Source organism: Mesitornis unicolor, unplaced genomic scaffold, assembly GCF_000695765.1.
Source record: "Mesitornis unicolor isolate BGI_N332 unplaced genomic scaffold, ASM69576v1 scaffold45708, whole genome shotgun sequence".
NCBI lineage: Eukaryota > Metazoa > Chordata > Aves > Mesitornithiformes > Mesitornithidae > Mesitornis > Mesitornis unicolor.
This window is the reverse complement of record NW_010200712.1, coordinates 1-24,937: the sequence shown is the minus strand read 5'-3', so window position 1 is coordinate 24,937 and position 24,937 is coordinate 1. Positions and strand designations below refer to the sequence as shown.

General features: G+C 41.5%; 1 protein-coding gene across 1 annotated transcript in view; it reads right to left on the bottom strand.

The window, feature by feature from the left end:
- The window catches only part of LOH12CR1 (loss of heterozygosity, 12, chromosomal region 1), a gene marked incomplete at its 5' end in the record, with an annotated part of 16,526 nt that extends 3,960 nt beyond the window's left edge, over nucleotides 1–12,566 (bottom strand). The window contains one exon of the mRNA XM_010189840.1: nucleotides 12,409–12,566. Coding sequence (XP_010188142.1) covers nucleotides 12,409–12,566 — 158 coding nt within the window. The remainder of the gene's footprint in view (nucleotides 1–12,408) is intronic.
- Nucleotides 12,567–24,937: the final 12,371 nt, after the last annotated feature.

Sequence of the window (24,937 nt, the reverse complement as noted above, 5' to 3'; positions counted from 1 at the left end):
CCCCTATCTCTTCTCTTTTCCCTACCTACATCAAAATGGATGGAAGAGCTTTTTGTTTTTCTTTTAGGAGTATAGCATCGTAAAAGCAGACAAGCCTAAAACTCACCTTCCAGCATGACATACTCTTTTTGTACAGTCAGTGATGGTCAGAATTTGGGTCTATTTCAAAGCTCATGACTCCTCCATGGGTCAGCAGCAGCAGGACACTAATTTGCACCTCAGCTTCACATTTTAAACATGAAATGACATCTCCTGAGCTTTCCTTTCTTCAAATGAAAACAGATTCATAATTACTTCCAACAACAGCACAAGACGGACAGTGTGTGTCCCCCAGCGCAGTCCCTCCTGCTATACCATTCATATTGTCACCCAGTCAGGGCTCAGAGTCTCCTCTGTGTTACACAGGCCCATCTGTAACAACACACTGATGAAACACAACAGCAGCAACTGAGGGGACTTTCAGACATCCTGCACACCACAAATTCTTGCATTCATTTTAGAATTCTTCTTGGCCCACACTGCCAAGCAGAATAAAGACTTTAATTTAGCCCACAAAAAGGCTGAGGTCAGCACTGGACACTGCCCAATTCTTTTCAAGAGACCACACTGAAAACAAACTAGTGCCCTATATATATATATACACACATATACACACACACACTCCCCTCTAACCTGGCATGGTTTCATAGCACATCTGTTATGGGCACATACGTATCCTAAGCTCTCGTAAACAGAAGTCACATCTCGTTAGTTCAGTGACCGAGACTGAAAATTACAGCCAGACACATTTCCCCTGGTTGCAGAACGTGCAAATGCAACCAGAAGTTTACCGAACTTGGAGTCAGATTTCTAGAGGGGCACTGCTGAGATTCACACCACCACAAATACATCTCGTAAGAGGATGCTCTGTCATCCCCTGCTTCCCCGCTCCCTCCTTAAAATGCCAATAAGGCAGGCAGACGCTTTGCTTCCCTCCAACCCAGCAACAGCCTTCAAGAGCTCAGCGAGACATCCACTTGTCCTGTGTCCCTCTGCCCTAACCATCTGCTGTCTGCCCCCATACCCTATGGCTGCCACTCAAAAAACACCGCAATTCAGGTGCAATCCCTATTCCAGAAAGTTCACTTGCTGGAACAGTGCTCCGAGCACAAGCAGCCTTTGCCTTCACGTTGTCAGGTGCCTGGCTGGGGTTAAGTGAACTCCTTCCTGCAGCTGCACAAAAACCACATCAGAAAGTGACAGGCGGGAACATGACTGCATGGAATATTAGTCACGACGTGCTGGTGTGAAAATACTTTTCAATCAACGCACATAAAACTGAAGACAGCTTCTCTTTCTGTACTGCTTCAAAACAAATGTGCTCCATCAGTGACTTTTTTTTCCCCTCCCTCCTTCTCTCTTTGATAATGTCACGCAAAGTTAATACAATAGATCGTGATGACTTCCTGATGATGGGAACATCCTCTGTTTCTCCCACTCATCCCACTCGCTGGTAAGTGATAAACTTACTGGGTAGCATCTTTGCCAGGGTAGCAAACAGAGATGCCCAGCCAAGGATCCCACGTCCTTCTCCTGAGCATCCGTCATGAGTACAGCTCTCCTGAATACCCTGCCAGGTAAACAAACATCATTTGTGTTTAAGTTTTGCTTAGCACATCCAGGACTCAATCCTATGCCAAAATGTTCCTTTTACTCCTTCTGTAATTTGTCATTGCTGTAAACAGTTGCCAAGGAGTTATTCAGTCCAAGCACTGCACAGATTGCAGTGAAGTTGGAGAGCGAAGAGTTACCATTTTAACTGCCTCCAACATTGAGTTTTAGTAATATTAACAGGTACGCCAGGGCCCTTGCTTCATAAACATCTACAGCTAAATCCATACACACGTCTCTCAGAGCTATAGCAGCTACACTATAGTGTAAGATCAGCTGCTGCTCCTGAAACATCAAGATTTAACAATTTTGGGAGGCCTTGGCTATAGCAGTTACAAAAGAATCGGAATATTCATTCCTGAAATTATCTTTCCCGCCTTCCTGCATGTTGTGTTACTGGACAGGATATGTTTGTCACTGCCCTGCAGTCTGACCTCTGCAGCCCACGTCTCCCTCAGTTCCAACTCCAGCCTTGCCTGCTCCAGAGCTACCAGCACCCCTCTGCCAACTGGCAGCCCCCCAAGCTTAAGTTATGACTGCTATCGCTAACTGTTGCTAAAAAAAGTCCTGAAGCTATGATTAAAACAATGCTTTCTTCTCACCCAGCACTAACAAGCAAGCAGACTTCCAAGTGCTTGGAAAAGCAGGGCCCCACTTCACAGAGGTGGGAGAAGACCGAGAGCAAAGCCTGACCACCAGCAGCCACCTGGAATCTGGTGCTGTGAGCGCTATAGCCAGCTCTGCTGCTTTCATAGGACAACCTCCATCCATCTAAAGAGTCATCTCTGAAATTTATTAAGGCTAAAAAATGTTAGGTTACGTTCAAAGCATTAGAAATGCTTCCACACCTCTCCTAAATTAAACAGTTTAAGAAAAATAAATAACAAAAAACCTCATCCAGACAATACATAACATAAATGAAGCTGTTTGTACAAGGTTCTTACAAAATCTCTCTTTTGTGGAGTACAACTCCACAGAAATGAAGCAGAAACTCCCAGCCTGTCTTTAATTAGCTGTTCCTAGAGAAATAAAAATCTCTATCTGTTACAGAGTGATCTGTTGCTCAAATGATAACTTGCACAACTCTATTTCAGGCCACCTAATAATTGTGCTACAAAACACAGCCTTCAATTCCCTCATTTCCTGATTTTACACTGCTGCGATATTACTCATTCAGAACACTCCTCTATCCAGCCAGAGCTTGAGTATTACAGGGCAACAGCACTTGCAAATGTTGTTTACCCTTCGGGTTTTCTTTTACCATAAATTCCAGTTCTGTACCTTTAACATGTCATTTTCTTAAGCAAGTTGGTTTTCCCATCAGGAATAAGCTTTGAAGAGAGATGACCACTATCGTTACCGAGATGTTTCTCAGAAAACACCCCCGTTCTCATTTCGGAGTGAATCAGCATCATTGCACTTGCAAGCCATCTCAGCTAATTATATTATTCTCAGCCTCACGCTCAGGACTCGAAAGCTGTAGGTCTTCTTTTCCAGATGTCCTGCAGAAAGTCTTTCAACATTTTTCAAAAGGGGATCCTAAGCTTTGCCATATTTAGTTAGGGTTAGACACACCAGAAGAAAGTGTTTTCCAGAAGAAAACAACTACTTAAAAAGAAAAAGCTCTTAAACCTGTACTGAGAGAACACAAAGGAGGTGAGTTTCAGCCATTTCCTCCAGTTCGTGAAGTGGTAATAGAATTACCTAGGACTGCCTCTTCTTTTTTTGCCTGGGGAACTGCAGACAAAGATGGGTTCAAGGCCCATGCTGCCCTGACACAGCCAGTCCAACACATCTGCACAGCACCAGAGCTACCTCTCACGTGCTGTGCAGATGGCCTGCATACACGCAAGCAGGCTCAAGCGTGGGCAAAAGCCCAGCAGTCAGGAATTGGGGATTTCGGGACATCCGACAGCCCAGATGAAGCTTTTGCTCTTTCCTTGACAGCTAAAGTTCTCATACAAAATGTCCAAATCAACTCCTCACCAGGGAAACTCAAAGGTAAGTCAGCTCTAACAACGCTGCCATTGACAATCTGAAAAGTTTTTGAAAGCTCTTTTTGAAGCTCTACATCAGCATTTTTGTGTTCAAACAGAACATGAAATGAGCCAAGCATCTGCCAGTGATGATGAGGAGAGGAGGAAGTACTCCTCCATTCCTGGAAGGGCTCCTTTCAAGACTGACTCCACCACACTCGCACAGTGCTGAAGCTCAAATGTCCCAGCACTCCTCTGGAGGTCACATCTGATGGCAAGTCTTTGGTTTTAGGAAAGCCTCAAGGAAATCTTGAGCACCGTAGATAACTTCCATAGCAAGCTCTTCTGAGGCTGTAGACTATTGCTGAAAATATGACAACAAGAGCACACACCACCACCAATGAGCAGCAAGTCAGATGGAAGTTCAGTGAGTGAGTAGTGGTAACTCCAATCCACTCTGAGCACCCATTTTCATTGTATTGAGCCGCAGTGGCCTCAAGTTTCACAGGAGGCTGAATATTTCTCTCTCCTTGTTCAAGTCTACAAATGGATCTGTAGGACAAATTAATCAAAAGCAAGGCAGCATTTGAAGATTTACACTACGACCTGGGCAGGAGGACTTATAACTGAAAAGTAAGTAGTTCATCTTCAATTCCCATGTAGCTCAGGTCAGGCATAAGCAAGAAATAAATTCTATGGACTGGATTAAGCAAAAGGAAAGGCTATGACCCAAGAACCCTTTCTGACCTTAAAACCTCTTCTAAATTCCTTGCAGTATACTGCTGTTACGTTGATTTGTTTTAGAACAACTACCTGAGCACCTTTTTCAGCTGAAATTAATCTGATTTGGGATTTTATCTTTTAGACAATTCGTCAGTCCCGGCAACAGCTCTTCAAATACATCACTTTCTCTTTTGGTTAAAAAAAAAACAACAAACCAACCAAAAAAACCAAACAAAACTTACTTCTTGTCCACACCACCAGAGTTTGGCACAGTTCATACACTTGATTACAGGGTACTCTACTATGCTATAATTCAGCATTTCATCCAGGCTTCCGGAGGCAGATGACACATCCAGCCAGGAACAACGCCTACCCAACTTAATTACAAGTAAATGATATGTTTCATACCTCTGGAGCAGTGTTGAAATAATGGCTAATCATGTTCTCATATAGAAAGACTCATGCCCCAGTGGCACAGAAACATTAAGAAAACCTTACCCTTCATAAAGGGCAAGGTGGACAGATTACTTGCATTAAGGCTCTGTAATGCTTTCAACATGAAGTCATCTCCACAGATGACACCTGATGGTTATCAGAATGCTCATTATAGGGCTGCTAACACAAGGTCAATCCTGCTCCCCCTGCCAACCACCTAGCATCTTTAAGTCATCAGTGCAACTCCAAATATTTGCACATAATACTGGCAACCTCATCTGAAATGAACATCAAACTGCTGAACAGCTTTTAGCTAACATTCCTGATACACTCCCCCCAACCTCTGCTCAGCTCTTAGGGGTGGAGTTGGCACCTGGACAATTTCAACTCAATGATTACCTCCTGTTTCAATGTTATGAATGAAAGCCTGTAAAGTGATTTCCTGCATCAACACAATCCAGCAGGGAGGGAGAAGACCATTTTCAACCTACATTAACCTCAGACTTATTTAGAAAGAGAAACCATACTATTTTCAGTCTCCATTTGACTAACCCAAGCAAGCGAAGTTTGTCCAGTCTCCTCCCCCAGCATCCTTACAGCCCCTCTGTTGTGCCATGAAGTCACCTTCCTCGAACACAGCACGGGTTGCACACACTGCATCAGATGGCATCGTCCCACAATACTCCTCCACTTGTGCAATACAATCGGTATGCTCCTGTTTCTCCTGGGAGCATCTTGTGTGATACAGCCCAAGCTGATACTTGCTTTCTTCATATCCCAAATCGGTTTCGTGCACAAATTCAGTATCACATCTGCTAACTCCAGAATGGACTTCAGTATTTCCTATTCCTCTTTGAAGGTCTACAGTGTTGTGAGGTGGGTGTTTTGTTTAGTTGTTGTTGTATGGGGTTTTTTCCCACCTGAGGAAACAAGGCTAGAATAAGAAACCCAATTTCCTAGTTTAAACAGGCTGAGAAGAAACTGAATCCTACTCCTTCTGGTACCTGAAAATCATCAATTCCACGCACTAAACCTGATGAAAGCGTTAATATAATAAGGCTTAGCATACTGATCTTCCTATCTTCACTGCCAGTCTCTTAAGCACCTAAATTCTACAATAACACAAACCTTTCTGACTGCCAGATGCTTGTTTAAGTTTATTTTTCTACTCTTTCTTGGGAATTTGGTGGTGGAATGGATTCCAGTTCAGATCTTTTCTCAAAAGGCCACAAGAAACCAAATCACAAGAGAAGGGAACGTGCTGGAACTGATTTCACACATATATTCTGGGAGGGTGGAACTGATCTTTTTTATGACACCAAACGAAGCAATGCATGTTAACACAACAGATTTCAAGCCGTCACAAGTGCAAACAATCTTTCCTCTTCCTTAATAACTGCTCGATCACTTCATAAAACTCCCGTACAACAGCGCACTGGCCATCTGCCTCAGACATCCACAGCAAGACATCCATTCGATGTATTAAAGTTAACAATTGTGAAGCTTTTTCAAAAGCAGTTGCCCATTTTGAAATGGTTAAGACAGCACCCCACTGCTCAAGAATTCAAGCTACTTGCACATCAGGCTGGGGAAAAATGAGCAAGATCAACTAGAGGACACGAAGGTAGTTTCCATCTTAACAACTCTGTGCAGTTGTTTCTGCAGGATGGCGCCTGTTAAGATTCTGGTCTTTATAAATAACACTTCATCACAGAAGAGAGGAGAAATGAAGAGCCCGATAGATTGCCACAGTCCTCATCAATCTCATAATTCCAAGATGCCAAAGACTGTATTTAAGGTACCGATTTTTACCACAGAACGCTATGTTCCCCAGCTTTTCGAGCTAGGCATGACAGCATGGCATTCAATCCCTTTAAAATACAAGTGGCATTTCAACCCAGGTTCTTCCTAATTTCAGAAATACTGCAACCCAAGGAATTCTCATTCTTTCCCTGAATTTGAGGCATTGCTAATTTAAGTCTGTGAGTCAAAAGGTTCAATTTTGCTTGCAAATTAACACAGTCTTATCTAGAAAGTCTTTCTATGTCATGTCAAAGCTAAATGCATCTCCATTTTCACTTTTGCCAGGCTTTAACAGGCTTACGTTTGATCCTCGGAGCCCTTCCCTTTAATGGAATGAAAGGAAACTTGATGGTCTGATCCATATGAGCACACAGACCTTGAGGAAAAAGCCTCAAGTCAAAGAAGCACTTTGGACTTGGCCATTCCTATTTTGCTGATCTAATTCAGTTTAGGCAGAAGGCACAACATTCTTAAGGCAAAAGGTTTCACAAATAGTTTTACCTATTACAACCTTTACAAGCCATTACCACTGCCAGCCCTCTCACCTTGGGAATGAGAGGGGTTCAAGGTCACAGGCCCAGCCCATAGCAAACCCATCCGTCCGTCAGGCTGCAACACAACCATGTCCATGTCCTCTGCAGGCCACATTCCTCTCCTACATTTTCCCATTTGGTGACTGATCTCTCCAATAACAGAAATGCTCAATGTCACTGAAACAACATTGTTGCCATGAAGGTCAAAAAGCCAGAAGGAATATACAAAAAAAATAAACTGAAATTCCTAAATCCCCAAATTACTGGGCACATTTTACATCACACACGTGGTGACATGAATGACACATGAATGAATCACAATTTTTGAGTCTTAAATGCATGAGATAAGCTAAAATGTCCTTGTACGTAATGCTCGTAATCAAAGGGCTTTTCTTGTTGGTTTGTCAACTGCACTAGCATGGTTGCTTACACAAAATATTGATTTAACTCGTACCCATAATTTTAAACAGCTACAATGTATTGGGAGACATGATGAGGCAGATGTGTGGCTTCAAAAATTATTTACTTGCTGAATATTAAGGGCTGTATTTCTGGACATCTTAACTACACGCTAGAGAAGCCCATTACAATTACTTTTTGCAGCAAGCTGCTAAAGAAAAAAGAAATTACACAGACATCTTGTGGAATATTTCTTCAAAATAACGAGCCATTCCCATAGAGGAATTTACAGGTACGAAACAAGCCATACACTAATTTGCTACACAGCAAACCAATGACTGAAATTAATGTCTGCCTGGACAAAAGTTGTTAAAATATTCCACCATCACATTTGTAAAAATATAGAAGTAATGTTTACTACTTGAAAAGGTGCTGATTTTTTCCCTGTAGGGGAAAAGCATTTATCAGCTTAGACCAAGATATTTTAAATTTCATTTTGTTGTAAAGAGTGTTCCGTTTTCTAAATTCTTGTTAGCCTGGGTCGCCAATGGCAATAAGAGCTACAGATACACTGCACTGATATTTGGGTTTAGGGCAAAGTGGAAGAGCCCTCCTAATAATCCACTTAATACATTTCATGCACAGTTAATCTAGGAACTACATTTGCCTTTAAGAGTATATAGGACATTCCAAGTAGCACATCCCCTTTGCCAGCATCAGAAGTCTAATAAGAAAAGTTGAAGACTTTTTTTTTTTTCAGAGATTCTTTGAAAGGACCTTAGATGGCTTTCAGCTTCCCTTTTGCTTTTACAGAAAGAAGCTATGCTTAAATTTTCAAGTGAGACTAGTAATATTTGGATACTTCAGGTATTTTGAAGGATGTGATTTTTAAGAACTTAGCATTTAACACATGAAATTTTTTTTTTTAAAGTCTATAAAAATTCATAGTTTTTTTAAACTATACAATTTTGGAGGCACACAAAATCATGGGCCCTTTCTGAAAATTTAGTTCTGCTCCCCAGCCTTTACCTATCCCACTTGTTTCCCATTCCATGTTATTCACTATCCTCTATGACTTTCCAAGATGACTTTCCAAATTCCCTCCCTGCCACCCAAAAGAGACATTCTCCCATCATATGGGCTTAATGTAAAGTAGCCCTCTCCTTGCTTCATTTGCTTCTTTCCCCCCACTCATACCTAATATTTAGCGCTGGTTGACATGCGCGATCAAACTCATCTTGGCAGAAACCGTCCATTTTACAGATCACAAAACTGAGGCAGACGGTCTTGGCAGCTCTCAAATTCGACGGCAGCTGGAGCTGCTCACAACTTCAAGCCGGTTGTAACGCAGACCTACTGGGTCGTCGTGGCAGAGACGGACGTGGGATGCAGCGAGTTAAGACCTCCTGTCTACAGCTAGGACACGAAACCCACCACAGAAGCAAAGGAAGAACACTGCAGCTGAGCCGCTTTGTTCTCATGCAGATATGCACTGAAGAGACTTTTTTAAAATATACGACACCCAAGAAGAGGCAGACTGAGATGGTTTTATCCTGGCTTGGCAAGTCACGGTTCACCTCTGCAATTTGTAGTATTCCATTCTCAGTAAGGTGCATTGTCAGCTCTATCCCCATCATTAAACACACTGGTAAAAGCTCCAAGGTGCAGCAAGATCAGTTTAACCTGTTAACTAGCTATAATTGCCTTTTATACCCTTGCAGTTTATAACACATTATCTAACGGGTCTTCAAAATGCACCTTTTCCCTAGTGTGCACAAATAACAAGCTCACATGGGTCCAATGCACCATCAGCAGGCAGACTAGATCCTGTTCCCAGACCCATCTGAACAGAATACCCCCAGAAGTCAATGTGGGGATTTATCCAATAAGCTACAAATTTTCATCCTGCAAAATACTAAAGGGTAGACAAATTGCCCCAGAAATGCTGCACACAGGCTTTTTGCTTGAAAACTGCCGAATTTTGTGAGACATCATAACCCTGGATTAAGACATACATAAATCCCAAACTGCTGTTCTGTTGTTTTTCAAACTGATAAGGAGCAAACATTTAAAAGAATCCTACATATTTCAGTGGTCCTGGAATTAATGCACTATTGCAACAGATGGCAAGTCAGCTGCCAAAAATGAATATGAAACATAATATTTAATGCATAATGGTTATTTTTCCCCAAAAAGATGCAAGCACATCCCTTTTTTATTATTATTATTTTGGCAGTGAAGACAAAGCCTATTGTGTTAAAATAACAATCCCTTCCAAAACCCACAGTTTGGGACCAAGTAGGTGCAACTGCTGAAGAGAGACAGCTGAGTCAGCTACATTCAATTCCTTCTTCAACTCCTTCCCCTTCAAGGAGACTCTTAGGTAAATGTATTTCTTGAGAGAGAATAGTCACAGCAACCTGGAAGCCGTGCAGGTTCGGTGTTTAGGAACAGATACAGATCAAGGCAATAAACTGCAAAGAAATTTGGGAAATGGGAAGGAGAGCAAAGCAAGACGGATTTGGTCCCCATAGTAAGGGAATGCACAGATGGGTCTACTTAGATCTGCAGTAAGTACCGTCATGTCATGTTTTTGTTTTCCTTACTTTATTTCCTTTCCTGTCAAGAATCATTTTAATTCAGATTGTGTGTCAATTTGCAAAACACCACGGTCAATTATGAGTTATCGAGAACCAATAAACTGGCAACAGTACTTCTGAGTTTTGCCGGAAAACAGGGAACTTTTTTCCTGGCTACACAGACAACGAGCAAAAGATATTTTCCCCAGGACACTCTGTCAAGAATAGACTGAAAAACCCCTGACTGCAGGCAGTAAGACTGCAGCAAACTATACAATAGGACTATTACTGCACTGAGTACAGTCAGTGACAGTCTGAAAAGTAAACATACCTGAGACAAACGGTAGGAAACTGGGGAGTGAAGCTCACCAACATTTTGTAGGAAAGTTAAAAGCGTCAGTTGCTTGTTATCGTAAAGAAAACATTTCAATGCTTACAGCACTAAAGAAGGAAAAGGGAAATATTGTCTACTAAAATGAGGATAAAAGCGCTTACTGTCCAGCTCATGCACACATTCTGCTTTTCACAATACACTTCATTTTCCTCTTTCGGTTTTACTCTTCAGCAATGGTCAAAGCTTTGTCTACATGGCAAAACTAAATCACTGGTGACAAATGGGTGCAGCCAAATGCTATTTCCTTTGTCTACACTTGTAATGAGAGACATACCCTGCTCTGGTTCAGCTGCACCCCTCGTTGTCAACTTTTTTATTTAGCGCACCAAGGAGAGCCCAAACAATTTGGAAAGAATGATTTAAGCTGAGTGGGTCCCACCCGGCTCCTCCAGAACACACACGCAGAACCACCAATACAAGAAAAACATGTAAAAATTATTAGGAAAATGAACAGTAAAACCCCACCAGATCTGGCAAAGGGATTGAAAACATCTGAAGTTACTTAAGTGTGGTGACCAAAAAAAACCCCAACCCAATTGCCCAAGTTACAGTCGTCCATTTCTCCTTCACTTTGTCAGAAGGAAGTCCATGATCAAGAAGCTAGTGACAATGTCAGTACCAAATTCTTACTTATTCTACATGAAAAAAATCATAAGCCTTACAAACAGCAAGAAAGCATCATAGAGCTAATTTGAAAGGGACTCTGCCACTTGCCCTATAGAAGGCAAATCCAACTAATGCTGATTGCACTAGTGATGTCTACCACGACTTTAAATCATGTCGATATTCCCTCTCACACTTTAGCAGCCAAAAGAATTACAATCTGCTCAGATTAATGCAGTACACCGTCACTAGGCTGGCAATTAAATCCCATTTCTGAGACTGTGTGATCTCAGTCACCAACATCTGCAAATATCTTTACAACTTGTGTAATAGCTGGCCTCAGATCTTGATACACCAAAGTAAAAAGGCCTTTTTAATGGCTCTCACGTTATTTTGGACTTACAACTTCATGATGACAGCAGCTTCTCAAAACAGCCCATGAATCAAATTTATTATCCAGTTTTTCATGTGGGATTTTCTTAAGTCTAAGCCAATGGAGCAACAACGAATCAAGGTCATTGTTTATATTGCATGAGTAAAAATTAGCCACCTGTTTAAAAATTTTTCTTTTGACATTGAATGGTATTTGGTCTCACAGACTTTTGACATATGAAGCATTCAGCAGTTCTACACATCTGAGAGTGCGTGGGAAAACACTCTCAAACAGCATCTCTGCCTTGACTTAAAAAAAAAACAAAACAAACAAAAACCAAACATGTCAGCCATCCTACTGCTTCCAACATCAGTAGTTAACATGAAAAAGACAATCCAATTGCAGGAATTAATTTCCTCCCCAGCAGTATCATTAAATATTTAAGCAGATCATTGATTTTCAAATTATGGTTTAGTGGTAAAAACAGCAGCGCAGGATAATCTTTTTGCCATACGGATCAGAAAAGGGACAGCGCGTTATGGGCTTTGAAAACACAGTCTAGCTTTACAAATCCATTGAGGAAAAAAGAAAGAAATACTGCCTTCACCAACCATAAGATGTTCAGATAACCATTTCTTCCCTTAGATTAGAGCCTATCTATGAGGCATAATAAAATGTATGCTATAGAGGCCTGAATAAGGAATGTTACCTTTAAAAATTCCAATCATCTTTTACTTCTTCAACAGAACTTGCAGGGCATAACCAATACACACACCACCTAATAATAACTGCAATGAAAGCCAGAAAACTTTGCTTGAAGTGCATCCCCACCAAGTTTCTCTGCAAGCGACCCACAGCCACCCACAGCAAGCACCTGAATTACAGCACAGGACGGGGCTAAGACGATGCCCAGCAGAAGTGGGCATGCTGCAGGCAGTACCTCCTTGATCCGCTTCACGAGCGCATTCTGATCAAAGGCGACCGCTTCTGCGCACTGGTGAAGGTGATCTTGGTACCGGAGACACAGCTGCAGCACCTGCTGGGGGTCCAGCTTCTCCAGTTTGGTGTTGGTCGGAGAGGTCTGCCCGCTGAGGAGTCCTACAAGGCAAGGAAAGGACCCAAGTTAATCTGACCGTTCATATAATGAGTCTGGTAGCAGAACAAACCTGGAAGAAAAGCTTTATAAGGGGTAAAGAAAAACTGAATCAGGATCTAAGGCTACTGAATGGACTTCAGCAATGTAATAGTCCAGTGAAGGCTAGAAGTGGGAAGGGCACAGATTAAAGATTTATGGATGTTTAGGATTTACAGCAGTGCAAAGAACAGTCTGCCATACAGCTTAGCCCTCCTTGACAGAACTTAACACACAGACTTTAAACGCAGGTCCACAACGCACATCAGCTTGGTCTTCAGCAATACACTGTGGAAAGCGAGTCCTGTTTCTTCTCCTCCACAAGCAATCCTGAACTGTGGAAGATGAACCCCCTCCTCATTTATGTATGCCAGAAAGGGAAGAAGTTGAGATCTGCATTCGCATATGGGCACAGGACTCAAACTATTTTACTAGAATCATGCTGTCAAAACTAGAGCTCTAAAAATGCACTGGTCTCCTGAAACAAACCTGTATAAAAAATGACCTAAGTTACATTATTAGGAGTGAAATGTCCATGTTTTGCCTAACTTTGCCTTTCTAAAGCTTCACAACCCTTTCATCTTCTAAGATATTTTCTTTACAGTCTCAAAGACTAGCAATATACTCACAAGACAAAAAGCTCACTGAATAAAAACGTATTAAAGACTTAAAATTGGGACACTGGTTATATCCAAGGGAGTAAAACTGTCCAAAGAAGTTTCTCCTGCCCGTTGTTTGTGGCCTCCACAGTGCAACTTGAGAGCCCTTGCTGAGACCAAGCATACACGTGCCATACTGACCGCTTTCCCCAAAGTGGCTGGAAAAAATGATGCTAAACTTTAAGACCATCCTGGTTTTGCTATTTCATTCCTTACTTTCAGTTCATTTTCCTTCAGCATTAGCACAATGTTTTTCTTGTTGGGCCACCATCTGTGACAAACAGCACATACACGCAATCTGCTTTTCCCAAAACATCCGTCAAGCTATGTAAACCGAATTCAGTGACTGCACGCATGTACCCTTTGGGGCTCTCGGTTTACAGACAGGAAAAGACATTAAAACAGCAAATGTAAGCAAGTATCATGCTAAGCAATTAAAAAAAAAAGTAATAAATGTTTGTTACTTGGATTGGAAAAGTTCTTCTAAGAACGTACCTCAGTGGGAAATGGAAACTATTTTGGATGGCCCCCATGCCTATTGGAAGCTACAAATTGTGACACAGAGATCTTGCCAAAACACAAGAACAAGCTAGAAACCAAGACATAAGTCAGAAGTATCTTATGAATTTGAGAAAGTTAAACCTCTCTGAAAACATTTGCAGACAAATGAAAACTAGGGCAGCAGCTCCATCAGATACAATGAAATAGGTTTACTTTTCATCAACACTCAACGTTTTATTCTCTCAGGATGCTCTTAAATTACCCTTCACAGGAAAACTTGTCTTTCCTGATCTTAAGAGCATAAAAAAAGGGTAATTTTTTACGGACTTGTTGCCCATTACAGTTGCGCTGCCTGAGTCAAGAGGTCAGGAGAGGAAACAGACGCTTAACCATTTAGTCTCAAAACCCCGTATTAGCAACAGTCAAATTATCTTTTATGTTTAGAGAGAACCATCTCAAACAAAATCTTAGGTCCAGGAATATCACTTGCAAATCTTTCAAGACTGATTTCAGCTGAAGTGCAAAACTTTAAAGAGAACAGCCCCACTGAAGGAAATATGACCTTTTTTAAAATGTATACATTACATGTTTTAGTACTTCCTCAGTTTGTTAATAATGATCTCCTATAAAATTATCTTGTCAGGATAAGTGTTCAAATCACGTCGTTAACTTTTAATAGGTTGAACATTCACATAGGAATGAAGAGTTCAGTATACACCTGAGGCAGTTACCCTGTTTCTGCACCAAACACATGATGCTATCAACCAACAAATTTTCTTTTATTATTAATCTCTCACCAACTTCAAGAGGAGGAAGAAAATTAGACTCTATTTAAGAGATTTCATTAACAAGAAGTGTGTATTTTGGCTAACTTATGCTGCTTATAAGAATTTTGAAGCGGAATAGGCCAAGGACTGTAAAATGAGCTATAAAGGAACATGCTACTCACACTTATCTTATGTACTTATAACCTTACAGAGGTTATATAATGTTAAAAACAAAATTAATAAACTGTAAGGAGCCTCTAATTCACTATCCAGAAAAACACAACCTCAAGTGAAGGGAGACTAACTGTTCAGCTGGAGTTCCTTCATCAAAAGGCAGAGGTGGGAATACAAACCAGTACAAATGTTTGGAGGAACAATAAAAAAAACAAACAGCATATGATGCTTAAAGACAGACTATGGTATTATTTTGGGCGATGCAGGAGGGAGAAGCCAAAGGAATTAGCTTGTCCCAAGACCTCTGCGCTCATGCTGACCACGCCAGAGAACAATTTAGCTTCGAGTTTCAACTTGAAAGAAAGGAAAACGTAAACAGCTGCACACAAAAGGCAATGCAGCCTTCTACCTGGCAGCAATTTCCATTGTCAAAAAGTCAATCCACTATTTCTTCTTGTTCACAGTAACTACTTACTACCTATGTTATAAATATTAACATTTTATTAGCATTAACATCACCCCCTAGTCCACTATTGTAAGACCCCATGATGCATCCACCTTTGGGGCCCCCAGTACAAGACACACATGGACCTGCTGGGGTGGGTCCAGAGGAGGGCCATGAAAATGGTCAAGAGGGATTGAACACCTCTCCTATGAGGACAGGCTGAGAGAGTTGAGGTTGTTTAGCCTGGAAAAGAGAAGGCTTCAGGGAGACCTTACAGCAGCCTCTCAGTCTTTATATGGGGCATGTAAAAAAAGAGAGAGACTTTCTGCCAAGGCCTGTAGGTGACAGGACAAGGCACAATAGTTTTAAACTCAATGAGGATAGGTTTAGACTGAACTTGAAGAATTTTTTAATTTATTTTTTTTCCCCACAATGAGGATGGTGAGACACTGGCACAGGTTGCCCAGGGAAGTTGTGGATGCCCCCTCTCTGGAAGTGTTCACGGTCAGGTTGGCTGGGGCTTTGAGTTGCCTGATCTAGTGGGAGCTGTCCCTGCCCATGGCAGGGAGGTTGGACTGGATGACATTTAAAGGTCCCTTCCAACTCTAACCATTCTGTGATTCTATGATTTTATTAATTCATTGCCTTTTATTTTGTTTTGGCAAGTCAGCAGCTTTGCTCCAAAAAGAGCAGATGGCAACAGTAAGTCATCTTGAAACTTCATGGAAGAGAGACTGCAGTCACTCAGATCCCAGCGAGGTTTTACCAGGGGAGCTCAGAGGTTCGGAGCACAGATACCCAGGGCAGTGCACAACACAAGCCAGATCTCTTCCCTTCCTCCTCTCCCTGGCAGCAATCAGTGAGCACAGACGTGCTTAGCACAATACCTACTCCACAAGCTCTGCATTTCAGAGACAGCAGCGTGCTTCCCTATATCCATGAAAAACTTGAGACCCACAGGAAAAACCCTGATCCAAAAGTGAGACACAGAAAAGGGTAGGGGGTTAAAAAGGGTGTCGCTGGTGTCCTCTGTTCCTATATTAACACAGAGTTGAGCAGATCATCTAAAAGCCTCCAGCAGATCAGCAATGAGAGAGGTTCATTTTTTAGAGCAAAGATGGCCAGCCCTGTGAACCTCCAGGTATTATTAAACAAGACTCCACTTGAAAATCATTGCTTCCTTCTTAGAGCCTTATCCCACACTTTGAACTCTCCACTGAACAGGGCCTTCCTTCAGTGACTGGTCTGCACATGGTTTGTAAGAGGGTATGAGATCATATCTACTGCAACAAAATATTTATTAGGTCAGTCTTACAAGTGCCAAAAGGGGGAGAGAGACAGAGGTTGCCAAGTCGTTCAGACTACCTCTCAAAACAGCCAAACTTGAACCTGGTCACCAGCACATCTCAGAGCAAGTAACCGGTGAGCACGTCTCTCATCGCTAAGGAAAGGGTGCTCCTCTGACTTCATCTGTGGGATTATTACTCCCCAATCCCTAAGAGCACGGTTCTGCTCTTAAACGTGAGCAAAAAAGCACCTAAAGTTTTAATTTCTTATTAAATTGAATAATCCTTTTTCAAACTGTTGGTTCTCTTCCAAAGAGGAAAGCACACCAGGAATCATCTTCACGCTGTCTGAAACCTAAAGAGACTGTTTGGCACACGATGAGTAATGCAACGCACCCCAGCATGATACAGAGAGGTGGCGTGGAGAACGTTGTGGCTTGGGGAAAACAAAAGAGGGAAACAGAAGGACCACTGCAGAGCTTTAGTACATGGACCAAAAATTATTTGGCAACTGCCAAACATGCAGTCTTGGCTATCAAATTACACCATTAACCAAGTAAGAAGACAGTCCACATTATGTACCTGCCACTACCAAGTCAAGATCTCCCACCTATTCTGGATACATCTGATCTGTATCAGCCTGCCCATGAAGGTGATAAATGGCAACCGGGACAAAAACACATTCACATTTCAGCTCCTAAATGGTGCTTTAGAAAAAAACAACCCAATGCACCAAGTATGTCGTGCATAGAGAAATATCATTTATCACTACAAGGCTAGCTGACCCACAGACTTGACAAATCTGTTATTGTTTCCATACTCCTTGGCAAAGCAGAGGCATGTTAAAACCATTATCCTCCTACTTAGTCATCTCCTTGTTGGTTCCAGGTCAACATACACTTCCAACAAATCACATCCTACTGAGCAGAAGAAAGCTGTTAGTTTAAAAAGCGTTCTTATGACTAGAACTGAAGTTCCTGAAAAAATGCTTTACATGCTGCACTGGTTTTACATACACACAGAATGTAGCTAACCACCACAGTTACGTTCTGCTTCCTTCATGGACAATCCTAACAACAATTTGAGTGCCTTCCAATCTGAAAGGTATTACCATTTCTTTTTGACTTCTGTATTTCCACTTGTCAACCCCCTTTTCAGCCAGCAACAGCAGACGTTACAAAAAGAAAACCAACAGGTCCACAGTTGTTAATTTATTACTACACACAGCAAAGCACATGATGCTGTGGTCTCATTACTAGTTTTAAGGCCAGAAAGGGTTGTTGTCATCAGCTAACCAATTTTCCTGTGGAAGAGGAGAGAGGACTTTAAAAACAACCCCTTACTTAATCAGACCAGAAGTCCGCCTTGCCCAGGATACTGCTTCTAACATTTGACAACATTTAGAAAACAATGTCTTTATCAGTTTTTCTCCCTCTTCCACAATCTTCCCACCTCCAAGAGTTATCAATAACAATTTCAGGTGCAAAATACTGTGCTCAGTAAAGCTGTGATACTTTAATTTCACTAATCCCTTTTTGAAAGGTATACATTTATCTCCATAATATCCTGTGGAAATAAGTAAGATGCTTATTTACACACAGCATGAAGGAAACTCTTCGCCTGCTTCACACTTGCTACCCTGGAGTAGTTGTGCTGTGACACAACAGAAGTCTACAGCACAGGGTTTACTTTCTTGTGCTGTCTTCCCAAGCTGAAGAACTTCAGTGAGCAGTCTCTGTTCCCACAGAAGACTGAACTTCTCTGATCATCTCATAACACCTTCAAATACCTCTAACCTGAGGCCTAACTTCACTCTTTTAAAACCAAGTTCCTCTTCTACAGTGTATAACACTTATACCTCTACCAACCCAGCTGCTTCTCTAATTGCTACCCCTTTGCTGGACCTACTCATCAGCCTTTTTAAGAGCAGGCATTACAGTGTACTGCACACGTCGTCACCTCCTCTCCTGAGAGCAAGGTTAAAGGAAGCAACAGATTACACACCACGATTAGCAATGGCTTGTCAGCTTCACAGAGGTGCTCCCAGCCCTGGTACCTGTTTCTGGAGGTTAATTACTCTGTACATTACCAATTTTTTCTAAAACCTCTTCTGTGAATGCTTCTCATTCATCCTTTTAAAGAATGACATACTTCTTTGGTAGTGAACACTGATTCAGCTAGTTGATTCTGCTTCTCTGAAATTCTTCTCTGAAGACAGCCCACGGACTCTTCAGTAAGCTTCCAGTGAATCTAAAAAGTCTTTATTAAGCATATACCAGTAGAAAGCTGTTTCCAAGGAATTTCTACTCTGGTGTCCTGATGATTTCCTATTTAACCTCCTAGAGTTTGTGATCTTTTGCTCTCCTAACACAAGTTTCTTTTTGCCTTTTTTTGGTGTGGATATCTTTTTGCCTACAGCTCCCTTCACATTGCTTTAACTACACGATTATTCCCCTCTCCCACACTCCAAAATCACCTGTGCTGCCTGGCAATCACCTTATTTCTGCTGTTCCCAACTTTCCTCTTACTACCCTCATTCTTTATGAAACTCTTCATAAATTTAATCCAAGACAGTAAAACTTTGTCAGATCTTCTATTCCTCACTGAATTTGAGTAGATAATTATTACTATTAATATAATAGCATTGAGTCATTTCATTCACCCTCATTAAGACAGCATTAGTTTTAGTTTAAAAAGCATAAGTGTTTTTCAAGTTTCCAGGAATTTTCCTGCATTCCAAGAGTATTTAAAAACAATCAACCCCACAACTTGCCTCCTCAGGCATTTCTAAAGCTCTTGGGTAGAAGCTACCCAGTCTGGCCAGCTTCTTAAACCAAGTCTGGCCTCAGTGGCCACAGATAATCTATTACAGTCGCCTTTCTTGTCAGTATTTGCATGGGGAGATTGTTTTGTCACTACCTTCAGGCATCCTAAATACCAAAAAAAGATCCACATAGGAAACAGATGAAATTACATCCCTGAAGACTGAGTCTTCTTTCTTGACTATTACTGCTTACACAAGTTTGGAGGCAGCAACTTGTTATTAGTGGAGATAGCTTCTCCATGCAGAAGGACGTCAATATGGCCTACAGAAAAGAAATAATTGCAAGTGTATGTGCAGCAGAATAAAAAGCATTAAAATACATCCAAACAGATACGGTTATCAGATTTACAGGGCTCTTAATGACCAAATGCTTTGAATTTTAATTGTGTACTTCTTCTCTCATTCTTGAAGGCCAACAGAAGACTACATTTTCAGCAAGACCTGAGGAGCCAAAATACCTTTTCGGGGGGGTCATCTTGTTTTGTTGTGGAGTTTTTTGGTGGGGTTTGTTTGTTTGGATGGGGTTTTTTTAGTAACATCCCAGTTAGGAAACATCAGAATTTCCCACTCAAACTGGGAAACACAGGCCTCCCTTAAGAAAAGGGCATACACCATAGAATTAGTAAAAGTCAACCATAAAGAAACTGAAAAGAAAAAAAATAAAAATAAAATAAAATCATTGTTACTCACCCAAAAACCTTTAAGCTCAAATGTGGATGATCTTTTTCACAGACGAGTTTATTGTCTAAAAATCTTACTGATAAAACACCTTGTAATAAAACACGTATTTGCTCCAAGACAAAAGTTGGCTTTGTCAACTGTGTATTTTCAATTCCTTTGAACTTTATTGGGAGAACACAATGACTGTAGCCAAACTGAATAGCTATTATGTGAGGAAAGAACATGTTTGTATTGTGGCAAGGAATGTTGGCTGTAACAGCAGATTTTCCCTCTACTTTGGAGTCAGTACCATGTGATCGTTTACTTCTGCATGGATGACAGATGGGCTGAAGACTCATCTTGTCACATCGTTTAACAGGCAACTTTTCTGATCGCAGAGCTCAAATATGCTCTCAGTATGAACACTGCACCTCAGCCTCCTAACGCAGTGTAAGCTATTGCCTAAGACATTACTCACTAAGATAAATAAATCACCTTCCCTTTTGTTCCTCCACTGCTTGTCTTAAAAAAAATACATTAAGATGATCTAAGATATTCAGGCTTGTATAAAAACATCATTTGCTACAATTCTAAGATAAAACCCCTGCACTCTTACAGATTTCCATCTATTAAGGTCACAACTTACATTAGAAGAAATTGTGATTCAGAGGTGGTTTTGTGTTATTATTATTTCCTACTGAGGCTCATTTTTCCTTAGGACTAGGTCTTGCAAAGATTTCTATACATCATTAAAGCTTTCTCCCGTCACATAGGGATGGCTGTACAGAACCAATAACACACACAATTTTTTGCCCCACTGAAGCCTGCAACTTCTCTGATGCAATGACTTTTGCCCCATGCTTTGTATGATCCGTACAGCTGTTAGCTCAGAGTCTGGTCACAGCCAGGACTTTGAAGACTGCTGCAAAACACACATGTTTCAGGGGTGCAAAAAAATTCTACATTAAAATTCCCACTTAAAAAGAAACAAAACAGAAACAAATCAGAAATGCTTCCTCATTTGGAATTTCAGAAATCTGCATGTCCAACAGGACAAAACACTGAGATGCAATCTGTGGTTATTTAGTTGTGCCTCTCTGTAAGTATGAAATTGCTGAGTGTTACACCTTCAAAAAGTCACCAGCAGATCCAAAAAAGCACATCTACTGATGCTCTTCTTTTGAAGCTTCACTAATGTCACTTTTTAAGATGAGGAACTGAGGCTCCAAGAGATTAAATTATTTATCTGAGACCACATGGAAACTGCTGTCCCTTGGCCTAATGACTTCACGGCCAGAACATCCCTTCCCTCCCCTTGCCCTCAAATACCAAAGGCCAGCTTGAAGCCTGCTTTCCTACAGCACCGTCAGCACCAAGCGTCGACACGGCCTCTCCTACCCAGACTCTCAGACATCGACTAAAGGTTCAGAGAAGACAACCAGCACAGACCAAGAGCTTCTTCCCTCCGCCTCCCACATACACGCTCCACAAAAGGGAAGAGGTCTGACTCCCATCTCCCTTCTCGTGTGCCTCACCACTGCTCTTGGACAGAAAACCATTCACTTCACTGAAACCACAGAGAACTAAGCCTGTGGTTTTCCTTTTCCTCTGGGGTAGCAAAAGAAATCAGAGCACCAGGAGATCAAAACCCAGAGCTAGTCAGCTAGTCCCAGGAGAGGCAGGAGAGAGGAAAGGAAAGGACAGAGGGGGATTTCTCCATTTCAGCAACAGTGAGCTGTCACTTCAGGTTTTTTATGCAGGCAAACCACTGAGAGAGTCTCAACTTTACCTGTCCATCCTTTTTCCTTGAAATAATAAGACCTTAACTACCTTTTTGCATCTCTGTTCCACTGCAAAGTTTGGCTGAAATTTGCCAGCACATGCAACATTTTCTAGGTTGTAGATGGAAGAGAAAAGGGATAGTGGGAGCAAATAAACTAAATTTCTTGTAAATAAAATTAAAAAAATCTACAGGCTAAAACTCATTCAATTCCTTCTATTATGAGTAATAAAGAATAGCCTCACAGCAATCTTTATTTTATTTTAGCTACAAGTGCATGGATATTCATCCACATGACATAACATACTAGCAGGAAAAAAAAAGAAATAAAACCAAACCAACAAAACAAAAAACCCAAAAACCCCAACAACACCACTGCCTCTGAGCACAAGGGCACCCCCGTGAAGTTGGGGCATGTCTGCTGTTCCACACTAAGCAGCCTGTGCACACACACTAACCCCAAGGAAATTCGGAGGGGGCAGAGTACACCATGCTGCCTTCATGAAGAGGCAAAAGCACACACACAGGCAATTACTGCAGCGTAGCCGAAGTGCTGCAAGCCAGAGTTCACCACCTAGTTTTCTCCATGGTAACTTATTCATCTGCCTTGCGCCTGAGACCATGGTACAGGAAAGACGATTGAAGGCAAAGTGGCCAAGCACACAGAGTCAGATTACATCTATGGCACTCATGTAAGTGAGGTATGCTTCTTCAACCAGTAACATCATTTACTAAATTAACTGATACCACCGTCTGTTGCCTTTCTCCAAACCTTCAGGCACTTTCTTCAGATGTCAACTTGAGAGTCTGCTGTTTGCAATTTATTGCCACAGCATGGCATGGAGCAAGACTGATAAACAGGCCATCTACTTACAGAGCCATATATACCACTGCTTCACCAGCATGACTTATGAAGGGCTGCACTACTCAGGAGTGGAAAAGCCCAAGCGGGGCTGATGAAACTTCTTAAATTATGCAACCCATACTTACATAGCTCATACAGCATGTATTTCACAGAAATTAAGTAACTGCCCTTACTTTTTCTTATAACAAGTTTAACTGTGTGTTTATTATGATAAGTGGTTATCTACTAGCAAGTCCATTAGTGAGTAAAGGAGAGAGAGGCCTACCCACTGCATTTCTCCTGTTCACTACAAAACAAGTAAGCATCACTTTGGGAACTTGACTGCCCTCAGGCACTTACTTCTTTGGAAAACCCACTGCTCAAACAGCACAAAAATACTCAGAAAGAGCCATTTTCTTTTTAAATAATCCTACATTTCTTCTGTGAATGCCTGCTGCTGAAGTCCAAACCAATGCTTCCATCCCTGTCCTCTCTCCCACTTGCACTTAAATCTTCAGGTTTTGCTCCTAGCTTCCCAATTCAAGTGAGCGAAACTCAAGCACTGTTCTACTTTTCCTTCTCAGTCTGTTCTGATTCTTTTCCTGCATCCATTATAACTGATTTCAGAAGTAATTCAAGAGATACAGTGGATGTCATTTTCCCAGAAGGACTGGTATCTAAATAACTAACTATTACTGTTCCCAGCATTGTATTACAACATAAGGGTATTTTCCATGGCCAGAAGGAAACATGGAGCTCGGATGAAACTATAACAACTGAACTTAGGATACTGAAATTACTCAAAAGCTGAGTTGGGGAGAGAAGGAAACAACAACACACACGCTATTTACTTTTGACAGTGTTTAAACATGCAGCTTTGTGGGGCTTATTAGGGCATCAAAAACATTCACCAGTTACACAGAAATATGTGGCCCGCTGTGCTCTGTATTATATCCATGTTTATAATCTCCTGTCAAATACTGTCAAGTGGCAAAGCGCCTTGAAGAAAGACAAAGCACAATAAGCAATCCCTAACAAGAAGTGTTTTAAAATACTCAGAGGAGAGGGAAGAAAAAAATAAAGCAAATTGCACCTCCTCTGTAGTAAACAGTTTACATTCCCTTTGCACTTCAGTAAATGAACTCACTAGTAAAATATTATGAAAGAGCATCATCTTACTATTAAGCTGCTACTTAAGCAAGTGTTGAATACCTAATGACACCACTTGTGTGATCCTGTCTTTATAGGAAATCTGTAGGTAACAGCAATCTAGGAGCACTACTTTTATCAGCTACAACAATTAACAGCACGGGGTTAGAGAGCCTGGGAGCTTCTCAAGCTCCATGTCCCCATGCTCGAGGACCACGACTGAGTCCCAGCATGGCCATCAGCCCAGGGAGATGCATCCTGGGGCAGCCCCAACAGCTTCCACATTCTGCCAAGAACGTGATACCCAGAATAAAACAATTCATATCTCCCTCCACTTAACCCCTCCCCAAACAGTGCAGCTGTAAAAACACACCTTCCCCTCTTATTTTTTAACTCTCACACAGCACGAACCTATTTCCTAATTCTGTCATGGAAAGTATCAGTTATTTTATCGCAAAACTTCACTTCCTTACTGTAACTTCCCTAAATACATGGTAGGTGGAGTTCTGCTCATCCTAAATCCTGTCTCCCTCAAAATACCTATAAGGTCTATTACAAGACCTATAAAGACTTTATAGCTGGAAAGAACCCTAGCAAAATAACATCCTGAACTGACCTTAGGGTGCTCTGCCACTGAAAAGAAGATGAGTCTTGTGGCTCTGCCACCCCTTCCTGCCATGCAGGCCAGGCCCTGTCCTTGTGTCAGTTCTGTTTCTCAATTAACTCCTCCACATATGGATTCAGCTCACCAACCTATCCAAAAACTAGCCACTCGTCACTATTAGTGACCCAGCAGCCCAGCAAACCAAACTGGCTCACAAAGGGGCCAACGAGCCTCAGAAGCAGCACAAAACACAGTGATAGGTTTGGCCTTCCTCCTCTCAGTTGTAGGATCAGCTCAGCACATCTCTGGAGATGACCCAGAGACAGACGGACAGACAGACATTCTTCCTCCGTCTGGGGCAGAGTCTGGCATGCAAGATTGTAAGACCCCTCCACAGGTGCAGGACTCAACGCTCAGTATCCTCTAACTATGCTAAGAGAAGGAAAAAAATGTCATGTTATGGATAAGTACAGCATCAAAGTATCACCAGTTAAAGCAAACGTGGGTACCTGAGGACATCCATTAACTCCTTCTGCTTCTACCACTAGGAAATATGCACAACAGCCAAATAAAACTAAAGACACTGAATATTTACTTAACTGTAGAGTATTTTATCACAGAATCACAGAGCATTAGGAGTTGGA